The sequence below is a fragment of the Rhinopithecus roxellana genome, chromosome 6, assembly GCF_007565055.1.
Source record: "Rhinopithecus roxellana isolate Shanxi Qingling chromosome 6, ASM756505v1, whole genome shotgun sequence".
In the NCBI taxonomy this organism is placed as follows: domain Eukaryota; kingdom Metazoa; phylum Chordata; class Mammalia; order Primates; family Cercopithecidae; genus Rhinopithecus; species Rhinopithecus roxellana.
This window is the reverse complement of record NC_044554.1, coordinates 16,391,290-16,411,478: the sequence shown is the minus strand read 5'-3', so window position 1 is coordinate 16,411,478 and position 20,189 is coordinate 16,391,290. Positions and strand designations below refer to the sequence as shown.

The following is a 20,189-nucleotide window of genomic DNA, read 5'->3' as shown; positions in this document are numbered from 1 at the left end:
AATCTTGAAAAAAAAGTGGAAGAATTGACAGCTAGAATAATTAATGCAGAGAAGGTGATAAACGAAATGACAGAGATAAAAACCATGACATGAGAAATACGTGACAGATGCACAAGCTTCAGTAACCGACTTGATCAACTGGAAGAAAGAGTATCAGCGATTGAGGATCAAATGAATGAAATGAAGCGAGAAGAGAAACCAAAAGAAAAAAGAAGAAAAAGAAATGAACAAAGCCTGCAAGAAATATGGGATTATGTAAAAAGACCAAATCTACGTCTGATTGGGGTGCCTGAAAGTGAGGGGGAAAATGGAACCAAGCTGGAAAACACTCTTCAGGATATCATCCAGGAGAACTTCCCCAACCTAGTAGGGCAGGACAACATTCAAATTCAGGAAATACAGAGAACTGCCACAAAGATACTCCTCCAGAAGAGCAACTCCAAGACACATAATTGCCAGATTCACCAAAGTTGAAATGAAGGAAAAAATCTTAAGGGCAGCCAGAGAGAAAGGTCGGGTTACCCACAAAGGGAAGCCCATCAGACTAACTAACAGCAGATCTCTCGGCAGAAACTCTACAAGCCAGAAGAGAGTGGGGGCCAATATTCAACATTCTTAAAGAAAAGAATTTTCAACCCAGAATTTCATATCCAGCCAAACTAAGTTTCATAAGTGAAGGAGAAATAAAATCCTTTACAGATAAGCAAATGCTTAGAGATTTTGTCACCACCAGGCCTGCCTTACAAGAGACCCTGAAGGAAGCCCTAAATGTGGAAAGGAACAACCGGTACCAGTCACTGCAAAAACATGCCAAAATGTAAAGACCATCGAGGCTAGGAAGAAACTGCATCAACTAACGAGCAAAATAACCAGTTAATATCATAATGGCAGGATCAAGTTCACACATAACAATATTAACCTTAAATGTTAATGGACTAAATGCTCCAATTAAAAGACACAGACTGGCAAACTGGATAAAGAGTCAAGACCCATCAGTCTGCTGTATTCAGGAGACCCATCTCACATGCAGAGACATACATAGGCTCAAAATAAAGGGATGGAGGAAGATCTACCAAGCAAATGGAGAACAAAAAAAAGCAGGGGTTGCAATAGTAGTCTCTGATAAAACAGACTTTAAACCATCAAAGATCAAAAGAGACAAAGAAGGCCATTACATAATGGTAAAGGGATCAATTCAACAGGAAGAGCTAACTATCCTAAATATATATGCACCCAATACAGGAGCACCCAGATTCATAAAGCAAGTCCTTAGAAACTTACAAAAGACTTAGACTCCCATACAATAATAATGGGAGACTTCAACACTCCACTGTCAACATTAGACAGATCAACGAGACAGAAAGTTAACAAGGATATCCAGGAATTGAACTCATCTCTGCACCAAGCAGACCTAATACAAATCTATAGAACTCTCCACCCCAAATCAACAGAATATACATTCTTCTCAGCACCACATTGCACTTATTCCAAAATTGACCACATAATTGGAAGTAAAGCACTCCTCAGCAAATGTAAAAGAACAGAAATTATAAAAAACTGTCTCTCAGACCACAGTGCTATCAAACTAGAACTCAGGACTAAGAAACTCAATCAAAACCGCTCAACTACATGGAAACTGAACAACCTGCTCCTGAATGACTACTGGGTACATAACAAAATGAAGGCAGAAATAAAGATGTTCTTTGAAACCAATGAGAACAAAGATACAACATACCAGAATCTCTGGGACACATTTAAAGCAGTGTGTAGAGGAAAATTTATAGCACTAAATGCCCACAAGAGAAAGCTGGAAAGATCTAAAATTGATACTCTAACATCACAATTAAAAGAACTGGAGAAGCAAGAGCAAACACATTCAAAAGCTAGCAGAAGGCAAGAAATAACTAAGATCAGAGCAGAACTGAAGGAGATAGAGACACAAAAACCCTCCAAAAAATCAATGAATCCAGGAGTTGGTTTTTTGAAAAAAATCAACAAAATTGACAGACCGCTAGCAAGACTAAAAAAGAAGAAAAGAGAGAAGAATCAAATAGAAGCAATAAAAAATGATAAAGGGGATATCACCATGGACCCCACAGAAATACAAACTACCATCAGAGAATACTATAAACACCTCTACGCAAATCAACTAGAAAATCTAGAAGAAATGGATAATTTCCTGGACACTTACACTCTTCCAAGACTAAACCAGGAAGAAGTTGAATCCCTGAATAGACCAATAGCAGGCTCTGAAATTGAGGCAATAATTAACAGCCTACCAACCAAAAAAAGTCCAGGACCAGATGGATTCACAGCTGAATTCTACCAGAGGTACAAGGAGGAGCTGGTGCCATTCCTTCTGAAACTATTCCAATCAATAGAAAAAGAGGGAATCCTCCCTAACTCATTTTATGAGGCCAACATCATCCTGATACCAAAGCCTGGCAGAGACACAACAAAAAAAGAGAATTTTAGACCAATATCCCTGATGAACATCGATGCAAAAATCCTCAATAAAATACTGGCAAAATGGATTCAGCAGCACATCAAAAAGCTTATCCACCATGATCAAGTGGGCTTCATCCCTGGGGTGCAAGGCTGGTTCAACATTCGCAAATCAATAAATGTAATCCAGCATATAAACAGAACCAAAGACAAGAACCACATGATTATCTCAATAGATGCAGAAAAGGCTTTTGACAAAATTCAACAGCCCTTCATGCTAAAAACGCTCAATAAATTCGGTATTGATGGAATGTACCTCAAAATAATAAGAGCTATTTATGACAAACCCACAGCCAATATCATACTGAATGGGCAAAAACTGGAACAATTCCCTTTGAAAACTGGCACAAGACAGGGATGCCCTCTCTCACCACTCCTATTCAACATAGTGTTGGAAGTTCTGGCTAGGGCAATCAGGCAAGAGAAAGAAATCAAGGGTATTCAGTTAGGAAAAGAAGAAGTCAAATTGTCCCTGTTTGCAGATGACATGATTGTATATTTAGAAAACCCCATTGTCTAGCCCAATATCTCCTTAAGCTGATAAGCAACTTCAGCAAAGTCTCAGGATACAAAATTAATGTGCAAAAATCACAAGCATTCTTATACACCAGTAACAGACAAGCAGAGAGCCAAATCATGAATGAGCTTCCATTCACAATTGCTTCAAGGAAAATAAAATACCTAGGAATCCAACTTACAAGGGATGTAAAGTACCTCTTCAAGGAGAACTACAAACCACTGCTCAGTGAAATAAAAGAGGACACTAACAAATGGAAGAACATACCATGCTCATGGATAGGAAGAATCAATATTGTGAAAATGGCCATACTGCCCAAGGTTATTTATAGATTCAATGCCATCCCCATCAAGCTACCAATGAGTTTCTTCACAGAATTGGAAAAAACGGCTTTAAAGTTCATATGGAACCAAAAAAGAGCCCGCATTGCCAAGACAATCCTAAGTCATAAGAACAAAGCTGGAGGCATCACGCTACCTGACTTCAAACTATACTACAAGGCTACAGTAACCAAAACAGCATGGTACTGGTACCAAAACAGAGATACAGACCAATGGAACAGAACAGAGTCCTCAGAAATAATACCACACATCTACAGCCATCTGATCTTTGACAAACGTGACAAAAACAAGAAATGGGGAAAGGATTCCCTATTTAATAAATGGTGCTGGGAAAATTGGCTAGCCATAAGTAGAAAGCTGAAACTGGATCCTTTCCTTACTCCTTATACGAAAATTAATTCAAGATGGATTAGGGACTTAAATGTTAGACCTAATACCATAAAAACCCTAGAAGAAAATCTAGGTAGTACGATTCAGGACATAGGCATGGGCAAGGACTTCATGTCTAAAACACCAAAAGCAACGGCAGCAAAAGCTAAAATTGACAAATGGGATCTCATTAAACTAAAGAGCTTCTGCACAGCAAAAGAAACTACCATCAGAGTGAACAGGCAACCTACAGAATGGGAGAAAATTTTTGCAATCTACTCATCTGACAAAGGGCTGATATCCAGAACCTACAAAGAACTCAAACAAATTTACAAGAAAAAAACAACCCCATCAAAATGTGGGCAAAGGATATGAACAGACACTTCTCAAAAGAAGACATTCATACAGCCAACAGACACATGAAAAAATGCTCACCATCACTCGCCATCAGAGAAATGCAAATCAAAACCACAATGAGATACCATCTCACACCAGTTAGAATGGCAATCATTAAAAAGTCAGGAAACAACAGGTGCTGGAGAGGATGTGGAGAAATAGGAACACTTTTACACTGTTGGTGGGATTGTAAACTAGTTCAACCATTATGGAAAACAGTATGGCAATTCCTCAAGGATCTAGAACTAGATGTACCATATGACCCAGCCATGCCACTACTGGGTATATACCCAAAGGATTATAAATCATGCTGCTATAAAGACACATGCACATGTATGTTTATTGCGGCACTATTCACAATGGCAAAGACTTGGAATCAACCCAAATGTCCATCAGTGACAGACTGGATTAAGAAAATGTGGCACATACACACCATGGAATACTATGCAGCCATAAAAAAGGATGAGTTTGCATCCTTTGTAGGGACATGGATGCAGCTGGAAACCATCATTCTTAGCAAACTATCGCAAGAACAGAAAACCAAACACTGCATGTTCTCACTCATAGGTGGGAACTGAATAATGAGATCACTTGGACTCGGGAAGGGGAACATCACACACTGGGGCCTATCATGGGGAGGGGGGAGGGGGAGGGATTGCATTGGGAGTTATACCTGATATAAATGATGAATTGATGGGTGCTGACGAGTTGATGGGTGCAGCACACCAACATGGCACAAGTATACATACGTAACAAACCTGCATGTTATGCACATGTACCCTAGAACTTAAAGTATAATAATAAAAAACAAAAAAAAAATAAAAAAATAAAAAATAAAGAAATTTAAAGATGATTAATCATGTCTCCATATTGGTAAATTGCATACCTCATCACGGCGTCATGCAGCAAGGTATACTTGGCTTTTAACTCTGCCATTCTGGTTCCAGGAAGTTTTCCCATAGCATGTAACTAGCAAAGAGAACATAAGGTCACTATTAATCACCACCCTCTTTAGTCTTAAGCAGGCAATGGAATGGATATATGGATATCTTATAAAATCCTCCATTCGACATTACAGGAGACACGTGAGGCAATGTAGTGTACTGCAAACATGCCAGGTGTTTGGAGAAAATAGTGCTAGTTCTATTCTGTCCCCAGTACATTCTGTGTCCTCAGGCAAGTCTCTTCATCTCCCTAGGCTGTTATTTCTTTGTCTGGAAATTGAAAGAATTGAGTTAAATTCTTCTAATTCTAAAAAAATTTCAAGGTTTAACAAATAATCCGAATAGTGTAGATTATAGGAAAGCCTATTTGTAAGTTGAAAAAATGAATGGTTATTGAACAGCTATTAGAGTATGTGTTGCCCATCAGTTATTTCATTCTTAAAAATGTTGTGAAATAAAGATTATCTTCTCCATTTGAAACTAAAGTTTAGAAAAATGATTTGTTCAAGGTTGTAGAGCTGGTTCAGCTCCAAAAACCCACGATCACTCCCTTGTACCATGATGCCTTTGCCTCTGCTGTCAAAGAGGCATGGAAAGTTTTCCAATGCATAAAGAGATACTATTTATTCCCATTTTATTTCTAGTTAAAATGACTTTTGATCTGTTCTCTGAGTTAGGTGATAATTAGTTAACAGACATCATAAAACATCGTCAAACACTCAAGTTTTACCATCCTAAAATCGTAATGCAATGAGCATTTGTATTAGATTTGACTTCAACTGCTAGTGACAGTATCAAAATAGAACTAAAGAGAATATTTGTGTTTTTCAACCCAGTTGTTCTTACATTTATTTATTTATTTATTATGGAGTCTCACTCTGTTGCCCAGGTTGGAGTGCAATGGTGCAATCTCGGCTCACTGCAACCTCTGCCTCCTGGGTTTAAGTGATTCTCATACCTCAGCCTCCTGAGTAGCTGGGACCACAAGGGCGCACCACCATGCCCAGCTAATTTTTTGTATTTTTTTGTAGGGATGGGGGTTCACCATGTTAGCCAGACTGGTCTTGAACTCCTGACCTCAGGTGATCCACCCGCCTTGGCCTCAGGTGCTGAAATTACAGGCGTGAACCACTGCGCCTGGCCCTTACCTCTAAAGTATTTATTGAATCCATCCACTTTCTTCTCCCTTCCCTGATCTCACTGGCCCAAGTCTCATCATCTCTCAGTTGGACGATTACAAAACCTCCTAATTGCCCTTCTGCCAGGGAGATTTTTCAGGGAGATCTTTTTAAAAATCAGTCAAGGTTATGTTATGCTGGGTGCTCAAAACACTTCAAATGGAATAAAATTCAAGACCCTTGGTATTCAAGACCTTGAAGTCCTGCCTGATTCCAACACCCCCACAGCCTCCTTACACAACACCCTCTTCAGGCTCCCAGTGCTTCAGTGCTCTGCCACACTGGCTGCCTTTGATTTCCACAAGTGTGTGAGTCTCTCTTTTTCTCCAGGGCCTCTGATTAGTCATTCCTCACTCCCTCCACTTCACTCCAACTCTTTCTTCATGCCTCAGCTTAAATATCAGTTCATAAGAAGGCCTTCTCTGACTTCCAAATCTAAGGAAGATTACCACATGTACTTACTCCTACCCCTAAAGAACACTGTGCTTCATAACATTACAATCTGCAAGAATAAATTTACTTACATTATTAAAAACATTTTTATACTTCCCCAGCTAGTATATAAGACCTATGAGGAAAGGGTCCAGATTACCTTGTCCTTCACGGTATCCTCAGCCAAAGTATTACTAGAATCCTAGGCACAGTATAGGTGTTAGGTAAATTGCTTATATTTGTTGGCAAATGAATGAATGAAGCTATCAAAATGCAAAAGTCTGAGTGTATACAGTGGGGTTTCATGGTCTTTCTACCCATATCAGGGTAGAAAAATGTTAAATACATTATGAAACTATCTCTTCTTTGTGAAAGTGTTGGGGATCTTTCCTTAGGGCCACATTAGCTGGTACCAGGCCTGGCTTCCAATCCCTACAGTCCTCATTTTTTTCTTTAATCTATGGGTGAAATATGGTGAACAAGATCTTTAAGACCTTTGAGGATACCCTACCTATATCAAATATCTTAAAATATATTCATATACCACCTTCAATATAGTTTATTTATAACTTTTTTTCCCCCCAGAGATGGATTCTCACTCCTTTGCCCAGGCTGGAGTACAGTGGCACAATCTCGGCTCACTGCAACCTCTGCCTCCCGGGTTCTGGCAATTCTCCTGCCTCAGCCTCCCAAGTAGGTGGGACTACAGGTGCATGCCACCACGCCCGGCTAATTTTTTGTGTTTTAGTAGAGATGGGGTTTCCCCATGTTGCCCAGGCTAGTCTCGAACTCCTGAGCTCAGGCAACCTACCCACCTTGGCCTCCCAAAGTGCTACGATTACAGGTGTGAGCCACTGCGCCCGGCCTATTTGTAACTTTTTAACCGTTGAGTTGCTGTTGGTAAGTAGACTTAATGTTACATTTTACAGACATTTATTTTGGTTCTGCAGTATTTTTTAGCCAATGTAGAATTTATTTCATGTTTCAAACATTTTCATTGGTTTCCCAAAGTGTACAGACCACAGTTACTATGCCTTTAAAATCTAATAAGTTTAAAAACAAAAACAAAAACAAAAAAACCTTTACAAGTGGACACACTTAAAGAAGAAAAGTTGCTGGGAAAAAAGATTATGAAAAGGTAAATATGTGAGTGTGTGTTTGTATGTATATGTGTACAATGAAGACGAACTAGGGGCTAGCCTAGTAACTAGCTAATCAGTCAGCTTCTGAAGGTAAACTACTGGGTAAGGTAATTGTGGATTCATATATTCAAAAAACAGATAGCATTTAGTTTTTTTCTTAAGTTGAAAAGACCATTACTTCCTACTTAATGCTCCCTGCATAATACAAACAGAAATGAATATAACATAGGCGTTGCCTTAAGGTAGGCCAAAGTTTGAAGAGATAGATACAAAAGAAATGACAGAATACTGAAACTACATTCTGTAGTTTTATTTTAAGTAAATGATTGTATCTGGCATTTTGCAATATTTTAATATTGTAAGTTAAAGCAGGTGTTCCCAGCCCCTGGGCTTTAGGAACTGGGCTGCACAGCAGGAGATGAGCAGTGGGCAAATGAGCATTACCATCTGAGCTCTGCATCTGACAGATCAGTGGTGGCATTAGATTCTCACAGGAGCATAAACCCCATTGCGAAATGCGCATGTGAGGGATCTAGGTTGTGCACGCCTTATGAGAATGTAACGCCTGATGATCTACGGTGGAACACTTTCATCCCAAAAGCGTTCCTTCCACTCCATGGAAAAATTGTCTTCCAAGAAACTGATCCCTGGTGTCAAAAAGGTTGGGGACTGCTGATTTAAAGCAAATAAGTAAAATTATAAATTACAGACCAATCCGGGGGTGGGGGGTGGGACTTCCAAAATGGTGCAATGAAGAGCTTGAGGAATTCTGTCCCTTAAAGAAACATTCATTTGGCCAGGCGCAGTGGCTTATGCCTGTAATCCCAGCACTTTGGGAGGCTGAGGTGGGCAGATCACCTGAGGTCAGGAGTTCGAGACCAGCCTGGTCAACATGATGAAACCCCATTTCTACTAAAAATACAAAGTATTAGCCAGGCGTGGTGGCACATGCCTGTAGTCCCAGCTACTCGGGAGGCTGAGGCAGGAGAATCGCTTGAACCACAGAGGCAGAGGTTGCAGTGAGCTGAGATCACTCCACTGCACTCCAGCCTGGGTGACAGCATGAGATTCTGTCTCAAAAAAAAAAAAAAAAAAAAAAAAAAAAAAAGAAGAGAAGAGAAAAGAAACATTGATTTAACTGGTCAAAATAATCTAAGACAACCATTTAAAATATCTAGAAATTGACCTAAGGGTATATAATAAATTGAGAAACACTTAACTCAGTAAAATCTACTGAAGCTCAGTAAGAAACTGCCATTTGAACCATGGGCTGCATCCATCCCTCTAGCTCCAGGTTTCAGAACTATTCTGGGCAGGCTTGCAGCCAGTGAGGTGCCCATGTACCCCACTTCCCTATTGCTGAAGATCAAGATCTATCCCAGGTGAAGATCTAGGAAACGGTAGCACTCAGCAACACCTCCCCTTCTTTCCCATGGGCAGCTGTTGCTGTTTGGTAGTGCCAGTACTTGCTCCCTAATGTCCTGCTCTACAGGGGGACACTGAGCAGGGCAAACAAAACAGATCCAAGTTTCCCATATCCCCAGCTCCTGCTCAGTAACACAGAGGCTCTAACCAGGTTGGGGGCTGAGCAAGCTGTGAGGACTTGCAGCTCTGCAGCCCTGCCTTTGACTTTATTTGGAACAGAGTGTAGTACATTCATGTCCCAGAGCAATGTAAAAAATAATAGACATAGAAAAATAGATATCATAAGGGCTAACAGAGTAGGCCAATAGCTCTGTGATACTAATAGATGTAGACCAACAGAAGTTTAACAGATAAATTGGGATGAGGGACAGTAAAAAAAAACTCTTGAATATGTTTTTATCCCATTGCAAAGTTTTTATTTCTTCAAGCATTTTTTCTGTTCTTTTTTTCTCTGGTTCTCCCATTACATGTAATGTAAATGTCCCTGTCTGAGAGCTTTGAAGAGAGCAGTGGTTCTCCCAGCACAGAGGGTTGAGATCTGAGAATGGACAGACTGCCTGCTCAAGTGGGTCACTGATCCCTGAATAGCCTAACTGGGAGACATTCCCCACTAGGTGCAGACCGACACCTCACGCCTCACATGGCTGGGTCACCCCTGAGATGAAGCTTCCAGAGCAAGAATCAGACAGCAACACTTGCTGTTCAGCAATATTCTATCTTCTGCAGCCTCCGGTCCTGATACTCAGGCAAACAGGGTCTGGAGTGGACCTCCAGCAAACTCCAACAGACCTGCAGCTAACGGTCCTGACCTCTGGGGACAGGGCACAGCTAAACAACAAAAGGAGAAGCAGCAGAGGCCTGTGCAGACGCGAACGACTCTGTCTGACAGCTTTGAAGAGAACAGTGGATCTCCCAACACGGAGGTTGAGATCTGAGAACGGACAGACTGCCTGCTTAAGTGGGTCCCTGACCCCTGAGTAGCCTAACTGGGAGACATCCCCCACTGGGGGCAGTCTGACACCCCACACCTCACAGGGTGGAGTACACCTCTGAGAGGAAGCTTCCAAAGTAAGAATCAGACAGGTACACTCGCTGTTCAGCAATATTCTATCTTCTGCAAACTCTGCTGCTGATACCCAGGCAAACAGGGTCTGGAGTGGACCTCAAGCAATCTCCAACAGACCTACAGCTGAGGGTCCTGACTATTAGAAGGAAAACTAACAAACAGAAAGGACACCCACACCAAAACTCCATCAGTAGATCACCATCATCAAAGACTAAAGGCAGATAAAACCACAAAGATGGGGAAAAGCAGTGCAGAAAAGCTGGAAATTCAAAAATCAGAGCGCACCTCCCCCTCCAAAGGAATGCAGCTCATCGCCAGCAATGGAACAAAGCTGCATGGAGAATGACTTTGACGAATTGAGAGAAGAAGGCTTCAGTCGATCAAATTTCTCAGAGCTAAAGGAGGAACTACGTACGCAGCACAAAGAAACTAAAAACCTTGAAAAAACAATGGATGAATGGATAACTAGAATAATCAATGCAGAGAAGACCATAAAAGAACTGATAGAGATGAAAACCATGACACGAGAACTATGTGATAAATGCACAAGCTTCAGTAACTGACTTAATCAACTGGAAGAAAGAGTATCAGTGATTGAAGATCAAATGAATGAAATGAAGTGAGAACAGAACTGTAGAGAAAAGAGAGTAAAAATAAATGAACAAAGCCTCCAAGAAATACGGGACTATGTGAAAAGACCAAATCTACATCTGATTGGTGTGCCTCAAAGTGACGGGGAAAATGGAACCAAGTTGGAAAACACTCTGCAGGATATCATCCAGGAGAACTTCCCCAACCTAGTAGGGCAGGCCAACATTCAAATTCAGGAAATACAGAGAATGCCACAAAGATACTCCTTGAGAAGAGCAACTCAAAGACACATAATTGTCAGATTCACCAAAGTTGAAATGAAGGAAAAAATGTTAAGGGCAGCCAGAGAGAAAGATCAGGTTACCCACAAAGGGAAGCCCATCAGACTAACAGCAGATCTCTCGGCAGAAACTCTACAGTCAGAAGAAAGTGGGGGCCAATATTCAACATTCTTAAGGAAAAGAATTTTCAATCCAGAATTCCATATCCAGCCAAACTAAGTTTCATAAGTGAAGGAGAAATAAAATCCTTTACAGACAAGCAAATGCTTAAGAGATTTTGTCACCACCAGGCCTGCCTTACAAGAGATCCTGAAGGAAGCACTAAACATGGAAAGGAACAACAGGTACCAGCATTGCAAAAACATACCAAAATGTAAAGTCCATCGATGCTAGGAAGAAACTGCATCAACTAACAAGCAAAATAACCAGCTAATATCATAATGACAGGATCAAGTTCACACATAACAATATTAACCTTAAATGTTAATGGACTAAATGCTCCAATTAAAAGACACAGACTGGCAAACTGGATAAAGAGTCAAGACCTATCAGTTTGCTGTATTCAGGAGACCCATCTCACATGCAGAGACACACATAGGCTCAAAATAAAGGGATGGAGGAACATCTACCAAGCAAATGGAAAACAAAAAAAAGCAGGGGTTGCAATCCTAGTCTACGATAAAACAGACTATAAACTATCAAAGATCAAAAGAGACAAAGAAGGCCATTACATAATGGTAAAGTGATCAATTCATCAGGAAGAGCTATCCTAAATATATATGCACCCAATACAGGAGCACCCAGATTCATAGCAAGTCCTTAGAGACTTACAAAGAGACTTAGACTCCCATACAATAATAATGGGAGACTTTAACACCCCACTGTCAACATTTGACAGATCAATGAGACAGAAAGTTAACAAGAATATCCAGGAATTGAACTCAACTCTGCACCAAGCAGACCTAATAGACATCTACAGAACTCTCCACCCTAAATCAACAGAATATACATTCTTCTCAGCACCACATTGCACTTATTCCAAAATTGACCACATAGTTGGAAGCACTCCTCAGCAAATGTACAAGAACAGAAATTATAACAAACTGTCTCTCAGACCACAGTGCTATCAAACTAGAACTCAGGACTAAGAAACTCAATCAAAACCACTCAACTACATGGAAACTGAACAACCTGCTCCTGAATGACTACTGGGTACATAACAAAATGAAGGCAGAAATAAAGATGTTTTTTGAAACCAATGAGAACAAAGATACAACATACCAGAATCTCTGGGACACATTTAAAGCAGTGTGTAGAGGGAAATTTATAGCACTAAATGCCCACAAGAGAAAGCAGGAACGATCTAGAATTGACACCCTAACATCACAATTAAAAGAACTAGAGAAGCAAGAGCAAACACATTCAAAAGCTAGCAGAAGGCAAGAAATAACCAAGATCAGAGCAGAACTGAAGGAGATACAGACACAAAAAAACCTCCAAAAAAATCAATGAATCCAGGAGCTGGTTTTTTGAAAAGATCAACAAAATTGATAGACTGCTAGCAAGACTAATAAAGAAGAAAAGAGAAGAATCAAAGAGATGCAATAAAAAATGATAAAGGGGATCTCACCACCGATCCCACAGAAATACAAACTACCATCAGATAATACTATAAACACCTCTATGCAAATAAACTAGAAATCCTAGAAGAAATGGATAATCTCCTGGACACTTACACTCTCCCAAGACTAAAGCAGGAAGAAGTTGAATCCCTCAATAGACCAATAGCAGGCTCTGAAATTGAGGCAATAACTAATAGCCTATCAACCAAAAAAAGTCCAGGACCAGACAGATTCACAGCCAAATTCTACCAGAGGTACAAGGAGGAGCTGGTACCATTCCTTCTGAAACTATTCCAATCAATAGAAAAAGAGGGAATCCTCCCTAACTCATTTTATGAGGCCAGCATCATCCTGATACCAAAACCTGGCAGAGACACAACAAAAAAAGAGAATTTAGGACCAATATCCCCAATGAACATCGATGCAAAAATCCTCAATAAAATACTGGCAAACCGAATCCAGGAGCACATCAAAAAGCTTATCCACCATGATCAAGTGGGCTTCATCCCTGGGGTGCAAGGCTGGTTGAACATGCACAAATCAATAAACGTAATCCAGCATATAAACAGAACCAAAGACAAAAACCACATGATTATCTCAATACATGCAGAAAAGGCCTTTGACAAAATTCAACAGCCCTTCATGCTAAAAACTCTCAATAAATTCGGTATTGATGGAACGTATCTCAAAATAAGAGCTATTTATGACAAACCCACAGCCAATATCATACTGAATGGGCAAAAACTGGAAAAATTCCCTTTGAAAATTGGCACAAGACAGGGATGCCCTCTCTCACCACTCCTATTCAACATAGTGTTGGAAGTTCTGGCTAGGGCAATCAGGCAAGAGAAAGAAATGAAGGGTATCCAGTTAGGAAAAGAAGAAGTCAAATTGTCCCTGTTTGCAGATGACATGATTGTATATTTAGAAAACCCCATTGTCTCAGCCCAAAATCTCCTTAAGCTGATAAGCAGCTTCAGCAAAATCTCAGGATACAAAATTAATGTGTAAAAATCACAAGCATTCTTATACACCAATAACAGACAAACAGAGAGCCAAATCGTGAATGAACTCCCATTCACAATAGCTTCAAAGAGAATCAAATACCTAGGAATCCAACTTACAAGGGATGTAAAGGACCTCTTCAAGGAGAACTACAAACCACTGCTCAGTGAAATAAAAGAGGACACAAACAAATGGAAGAACATACCATGCTCATGGATAGGAAGAATCAATATTGTGAAAATGGCCATACTGTCTAAGGTAATTTATAGATTCAATGCCATCCCCATTAAGCTACCAAAGACTTTCTTCACAGAATTTGAAAAAACTACTTTAAAGTTCATATGGAACCAAAAGAGACCCCACATTGTCAAGACAATCCTAAGTCAAAAGAACAAAGCTGGAGGCATCACGCTACCTGACTTCAAACTATACTACAAGGCTACAGTAACCAAAAGAGCATGGTACTGGTACCAAAACAGAGATATAGACCAATGGAACAGAACAGAGTCCTCAGAAATAATACCACACATCTACAACCATCTGATCTTTGACAAATCTGAGAGAAACAAGAAATGGGGAAAGGATTCCCTATTTAATAAATGGTGCTGGGAAAATCGACTAGCCATAAGTAGAAAGCTGAAACTGGATCCTTTCCTTACCCCTTATACAAAAATTAATTCAAGATGGATTAGAGACTTAAATGTTAGACCTAAAACCATAAAAACCCTAGAAGAAAACCTAGGTAATACCATTCAGGACATAGGCATGGGCAAGGACTTCATGACTAAAACACCAAAAGCAACGGCAGCAAAAGCCAAAACTGACAAATGGGATCTAATTAAACTAAAGAGCTTCTGCACAGCCAAAGAAACTACCATCAGAGTGAACAGGCAACCTACAGAATGGGAAAAAGTTTTTGCAATCTACTCATCTGACAAAGGGCTAATATCCAGAACCTACAAAGAACTCAAACAAATTTACAAGAAAAAACAACCCCATCCAAAAGTGGGCAAAGGGTATGAACAGACACTTCTCAAAAGTAGACATTCATACAGCCAACAGACACATGAAAAAATGCTCATCATCACTTGCCATCAGAGACAGGCAAATCAAAATCACAATGAGATATCATCTCACACCAGTTAGAATGGCAATCATTAAAAAATCAGGAAACAACAGGTACTAGAGAGGATGTGGAGAAATAGGAACACTTTTACACTGTTGGTGGGACTGTCAACTAGTTCAACCATTGTGGAAAACAGTGTGGCAATTCCTCAAGGATCTAGAACTAGAAATACAATTTGACCCAGCCATCCCATTACTGGGGATATACTCAAGATTATAAATCATGCTGCTATAAAGACACATGCACACGTATGTTCATTGCGGCACTATTCACAATAGCAAAGACTTGGAATCAACCCAAATGTCCATCAGTGACAGACTGAATTAAGAAAATGTGGCACACATACACCATGGAATACTATGCAGCCATAAAAAAGGATGAGTTCATGTCCTTTGTAGGGACATGGATGCAGCTGGAAACCATCATTCTCAGCAAACTATCACAAGAACAGAAAACCAAACACTGCATGTTCTCACTCATAGGTGGAAATTGAACAATGAGAACACTTGCGACACAGGAAGGGGAACACCACACACCAGGGCCTATTGTGCGGAGCAGGGAGTGGGGAGGGATAGCACTAGGAGATATACCTAATGTAAATGACGAGTTAATGGGTGCAGCACACCAACATGGCACATACATACATATGTAACAAACCTGCACGTTGTGCACATGTACCCTAGAACTTAAAGTATAATAATAATAAAAAAAAGATATTCACATTTGGATACATCACAAACTGCTGAAAGCCAAAGATAAAGATAAATCTCTAAAGTGGCAAAAAAACAAAAACAAACAAGCAAACAAAAAACAGATTATGTACAAAGGAATCACAGTAAGAGTAACTTCTCATCTAAAATAATGGGGGGCAGAAGGCAGTGACTTGACACATTCAAAGTGAAGAAAACACACACACACACACACCTGTCAACCAAGAATCCTATATCCATCAAAAACGTCTTTCAAATAGGAAGGGAAAATAAAGACATTCCAATATAAACCAAAATAGAGAAAATCATTGCTGGCACACCTGCCTTATAAGAAATAATAAAGTAAGTTCTTCATGCTGGAAAGAAGGGATAATAACTCAAATCCACGTGAAAAAACAAAGAGTGTACTCAAGTTGAAAACATATGCTCATATAAAAGCTTGGACACGAACGTTTATAGCAGCATCCTTCATAATAGTAAAAAAAAAAAATCTTCATGTCCATCAATTGACAAATGGACAAACAAAATACATATCCATAGGATAGAATATTCAGCCATAAAAAGGAATGGAGTCTTCACGTCTGCTATAGCATGGATGAACTTTGAAATCTATATGCTAAGTGAAAGAGGCCAGACACCAAAGGCCACATATTGTGTTATTCATTTATATGAAATATCCTGAGTGGGCAGTTCTTTGGAGACAGAAAGTCGATTTAGTGGTTTCCTACACGTAAGGCAACTGGTGGTAGGGGAATGAATTTTAATGGGCACAAGGTTTCTTTGGTGTCGTGGAAATATTCTACAATTAGGCCATGATTATAACACTCTGTATATACACTAAGGCCATTAAAAACACTTTAAAAGAGTGAATTTTATGGTACAACTCAAGAAAACTTAATTTTAATGTAAATTATATTAGAAATCATTTTTCTGTGTAAAAGAGATACAATTGTAAAATCAAATTAGTGAAAACACTACAAAGTTAAAATTGAATTGCAAATACAAGGATGAACTCATGCTTAAAATTTTTTTTCCTAGCTTTGTCCATTAAATAGCCTAGACCGCACACCTACAACTATCTGATCTTTGACCAACCTGACAAAAACAAGCAACAGGGAAAGGACTACGTATTCAATAAATGGTGCTGGGATAACCGGATAACCATATGCAGAAGATTGAAACTAGACCCCTTCTTTACACCATACATAAAAATTAACTCAAGATGGATTATAGACTTAAATGTAAAACCTAAAACTATAATAACCCTGGAAGACAGGCTAGGCAATAGTATTCAGGACAGACACAGGCAAAGATTTAATGATGAGGACACCAAAAGCAATTGCAACAAAAACAAAAATTGGCAAACGGGATCTAATTAAACTAAAGAGTTTCTGCATAGCAAAAGACACTATCAACAGAGTAAACAACCTACAGGATGGGAAAAATTTTTGCAAACTATGTATCCAACAAAGGCCTAATATCCAGCATCTATAAGGAATGTAAATTTATAAGAAAAAGCCAAACAACCCTACTAAAAAGTGAGTAAAGGACATGAACACTTTTCAAAAGAAGACATACATGTGGCCAGTGCCATCAATTTTATGAAAAAAAGCTCAACATCACTGACCATTAGAGAAATGCAAATCAAAACCACACTAAGACACCATCTCACACCAGTCAGAATGGCTACTATTAGTCGGCGGAGGGAGAGCATTAGGAAAAATAGCTAATGTATGCTGGGCTTAATACCTAGGTGATGGGTTGACAGGTGCACCAAACCACCATGGCACACATTTACCTATGTAACAAACCTGCACATCCTGCACATGTACCCCAGAACTAAAAATAAAAATTTTTTTAAAAGTCAAAAAAGAACAGATGTTGGTGAGGTTGTGGAGAAAAAGGAAAGCTTATACACTGTTGGTGGGAATGTAAATAGTTCAGCCATTCTGGAAGACAGTGGCGATTTCTCAAATATCTAAAGACAGAAATACCATTCGATCCAGCAATCCCATTAATGGGTATATACCCAAAGGAATATAAATTATTCTATTATAAAGACATACCCCTGTGTATGTTCATTGCAGCACTATTCACAATAGCAAAGACATGGAATCAACCTAAATGGCCATCAATGATAGGCTGGATGAAGAAAATGTGGTACACATACACCATGGAATACTATGCAGCCATAAAAAAGAATGAGATCATGTCCTTTGCAGGGACATGGATGGAACTGGAGGCCATTATCCTTAGCAAACTAACACAGGGACAGAAAACCAAATACCGCATGTTCTCACTTATAAGTGGGAGCTAAATGATGAAAACACATGGACACATAGAGGGAAACAACACACACTGGGGCCTGTCACAGGGTGGACGGGAGGAGAAGGGAGAGGATCAAGAAAAACTGCTAATAGGTACTAGGCTTAATACTTGGGTGATGAAATAATCTGTACAACAAACCCCATGACACAAGTTTACCTATATAACAAACCTGCACTTGTACCACTAAACTTAAAGGTTAAAAAATATATAATGGTCTAGAAACAATGCCACATTAACAACGAGTACCCCGCTAATACGTTTTGGTCTTTAATCTTATTTCCCACTAAAAGCAAGCAGCAAGGGTTAGAAATGGTTGATTTCAGGTCTGGTACAGGGAAGACACAAAGTGAAGCTGAAACATCTTGTTAAGCCAGAAAGCAAGAACCGTCCATAGAAGATGATCTTATTTTACACATGCGTATGTAAATATAGAGAGATCCAGAAGGATAAGAACTAAGATGTTAAAATGATGTGCTCTGGGTAATAAGAATGTGCTGCTTTTATGTTTTTATTTTTGCCTGCCTGTATTTTCTAATTTTTCCAATATGTATTACTGTTAATAACAAAAGGCTATTAAAAATGTGCTTGCAGACTACTGCTGTAAACAAGAGGGAATTAGAACAGAATTTTGAGCTAGAGAGTACTGTGATCAGGTCCTAGTGGCAGATAAAGGCAGATTCTAGCTCTGACTCAGTAAATGCTCAACTGTATTTTCCCTAATTTGAGTCCTATATTTAACAGCAATGGTTTGAAGCCTAATTGTAGGTGGGCCAAGGATGCATGTTGGCTAGTTTTATGGCCACAGAAAAGCAGGAAAACTACAGAGGTTTCTTTTACTGTTTTCTATCTCTATCATTCTGCTGACCTTTGGTGCCTTACGAACCAGAAAAAAGAAAGCCGACAGGGTAAAACACCTGATATGTCCTTGCAGTTTCTACATAAATTGGAGAAGGTCAAGTCATAGATGTTCAGAATGTTAGGTGATAAACTTTGTTATTTTGGTCTCCTCTAAAAAAACAAATATCTCTTAAAAAGACTAAAGTGTGGAGAATAGATTTGAGCCACCTTAAACATAAAAAATCATAATCTAGATGTCAACATCCATCAAAAAGAGACTTTTCTGTGAAATTATGAACTGTCTTTTTAAGCAGGTCGATCCCTGGTTAGAAACTTCACACTAAGTTCTAGCGGATAAAAATGCTTCACTCATGAACAGTATCAGACATGGAAAATGGTTGCATTTTCACATTGCATGATACAAATGGGTACAGAACTCAAGTTTGTCATGTTTCAAAAATGCAGAATCTAAGAAATATAGCACAAAGGTCAATCTTAAATTGTCAAAGAGTATACACAATGAAAGGTTAACTATAATGTCATAAGTTCAAAAATAGGATTTCACAATAGATTCTGTGTTACTGAATTGCCCTGCTGGCAATTATGTGACTGGAAGGAAACATTTACTCTAGAGATAAAGTTTAAAAAGAGTTCATGATTCATGGATGACATGTAATAACATGGAAAAAATTTCAAAAATTGAAATTCTAGGACATTCCAAGGAAAGTAATAGCTCAGTAAGAGCTTTTACCAAGTGAGTTTATCTGGAAGGGGGTCAGCATGAGGAAACAATTAGGTGTTTGCGTGGGTGTGTGCAGGGAACCTGGATTTGTCCAAGGTGGTCATAGCTATTTGCCTACCCTGTTCTTGTGACTTGTTTGACATTACCTAGCGGGTTGGCTTCATTCTGGGGAATGGCTGGCATGCTTTGGAAGGTAATATAAATGCGAAAGCATAAATGGTTACCACTCTCATCTGCCTTTTGCCTGCTCCCCTCTCACTGCTGGAAATAAACAACATAGCCACCTGAAGTTGTTTCCAAATGCAACTGAGCTCTCAACACTGCTTCCTTTGACTTTTCCCATAGGTTGTTATCTCAAGCTTTAGCTTTCTCACACATCTAACTCATTCACAGAAAATATTAGGCCACATATTCCTTTCCTTCACCTGTGCTTTCAAATATATGCTCTCCTACCTTTTCCTAGGAATTGAGTCATCAGTGATAGCTTCTCTCCTTTTAATCTCTACTTCTTCCTCTTTTTTTTTTTTTTTTTGAGACGAAGTTTTGCTCTTGTTGGCTAGGCCGGAGCGCAATGGCGCAATCTCAGCTCACTGCAACCTCCACCTCCCGGGTTCAAGCAATTCTCCTGCCTC

At 39.4% G+C, this 20,189-nt stretch overlaps 1 protein-coding gene across 2 annotated transcripts in view; it reads right to left on the bottom strand.

The window, feature by feature from the left end:
* Nucleotides 1–20,189, bottom strand: part of CCDC146 (coiled-coil domain containing 146) — a 157,405-nt gene that overhangs the window by 71,394 nt on the left and 65,822 nt on the right. For both annotated transcript variants that reach the window (XM_030932579.1, XM_030932580.1), the window contains exon 2: nt 5,015–5,097. In XM_030932579.1, coding sequence (XP_030788439.1) covers nt 5,015–5,097 — 83 coding nt within the window. The remainder of the gene's footprint in view (nt 1–5,014; nt 5,098–20,189) is intronic.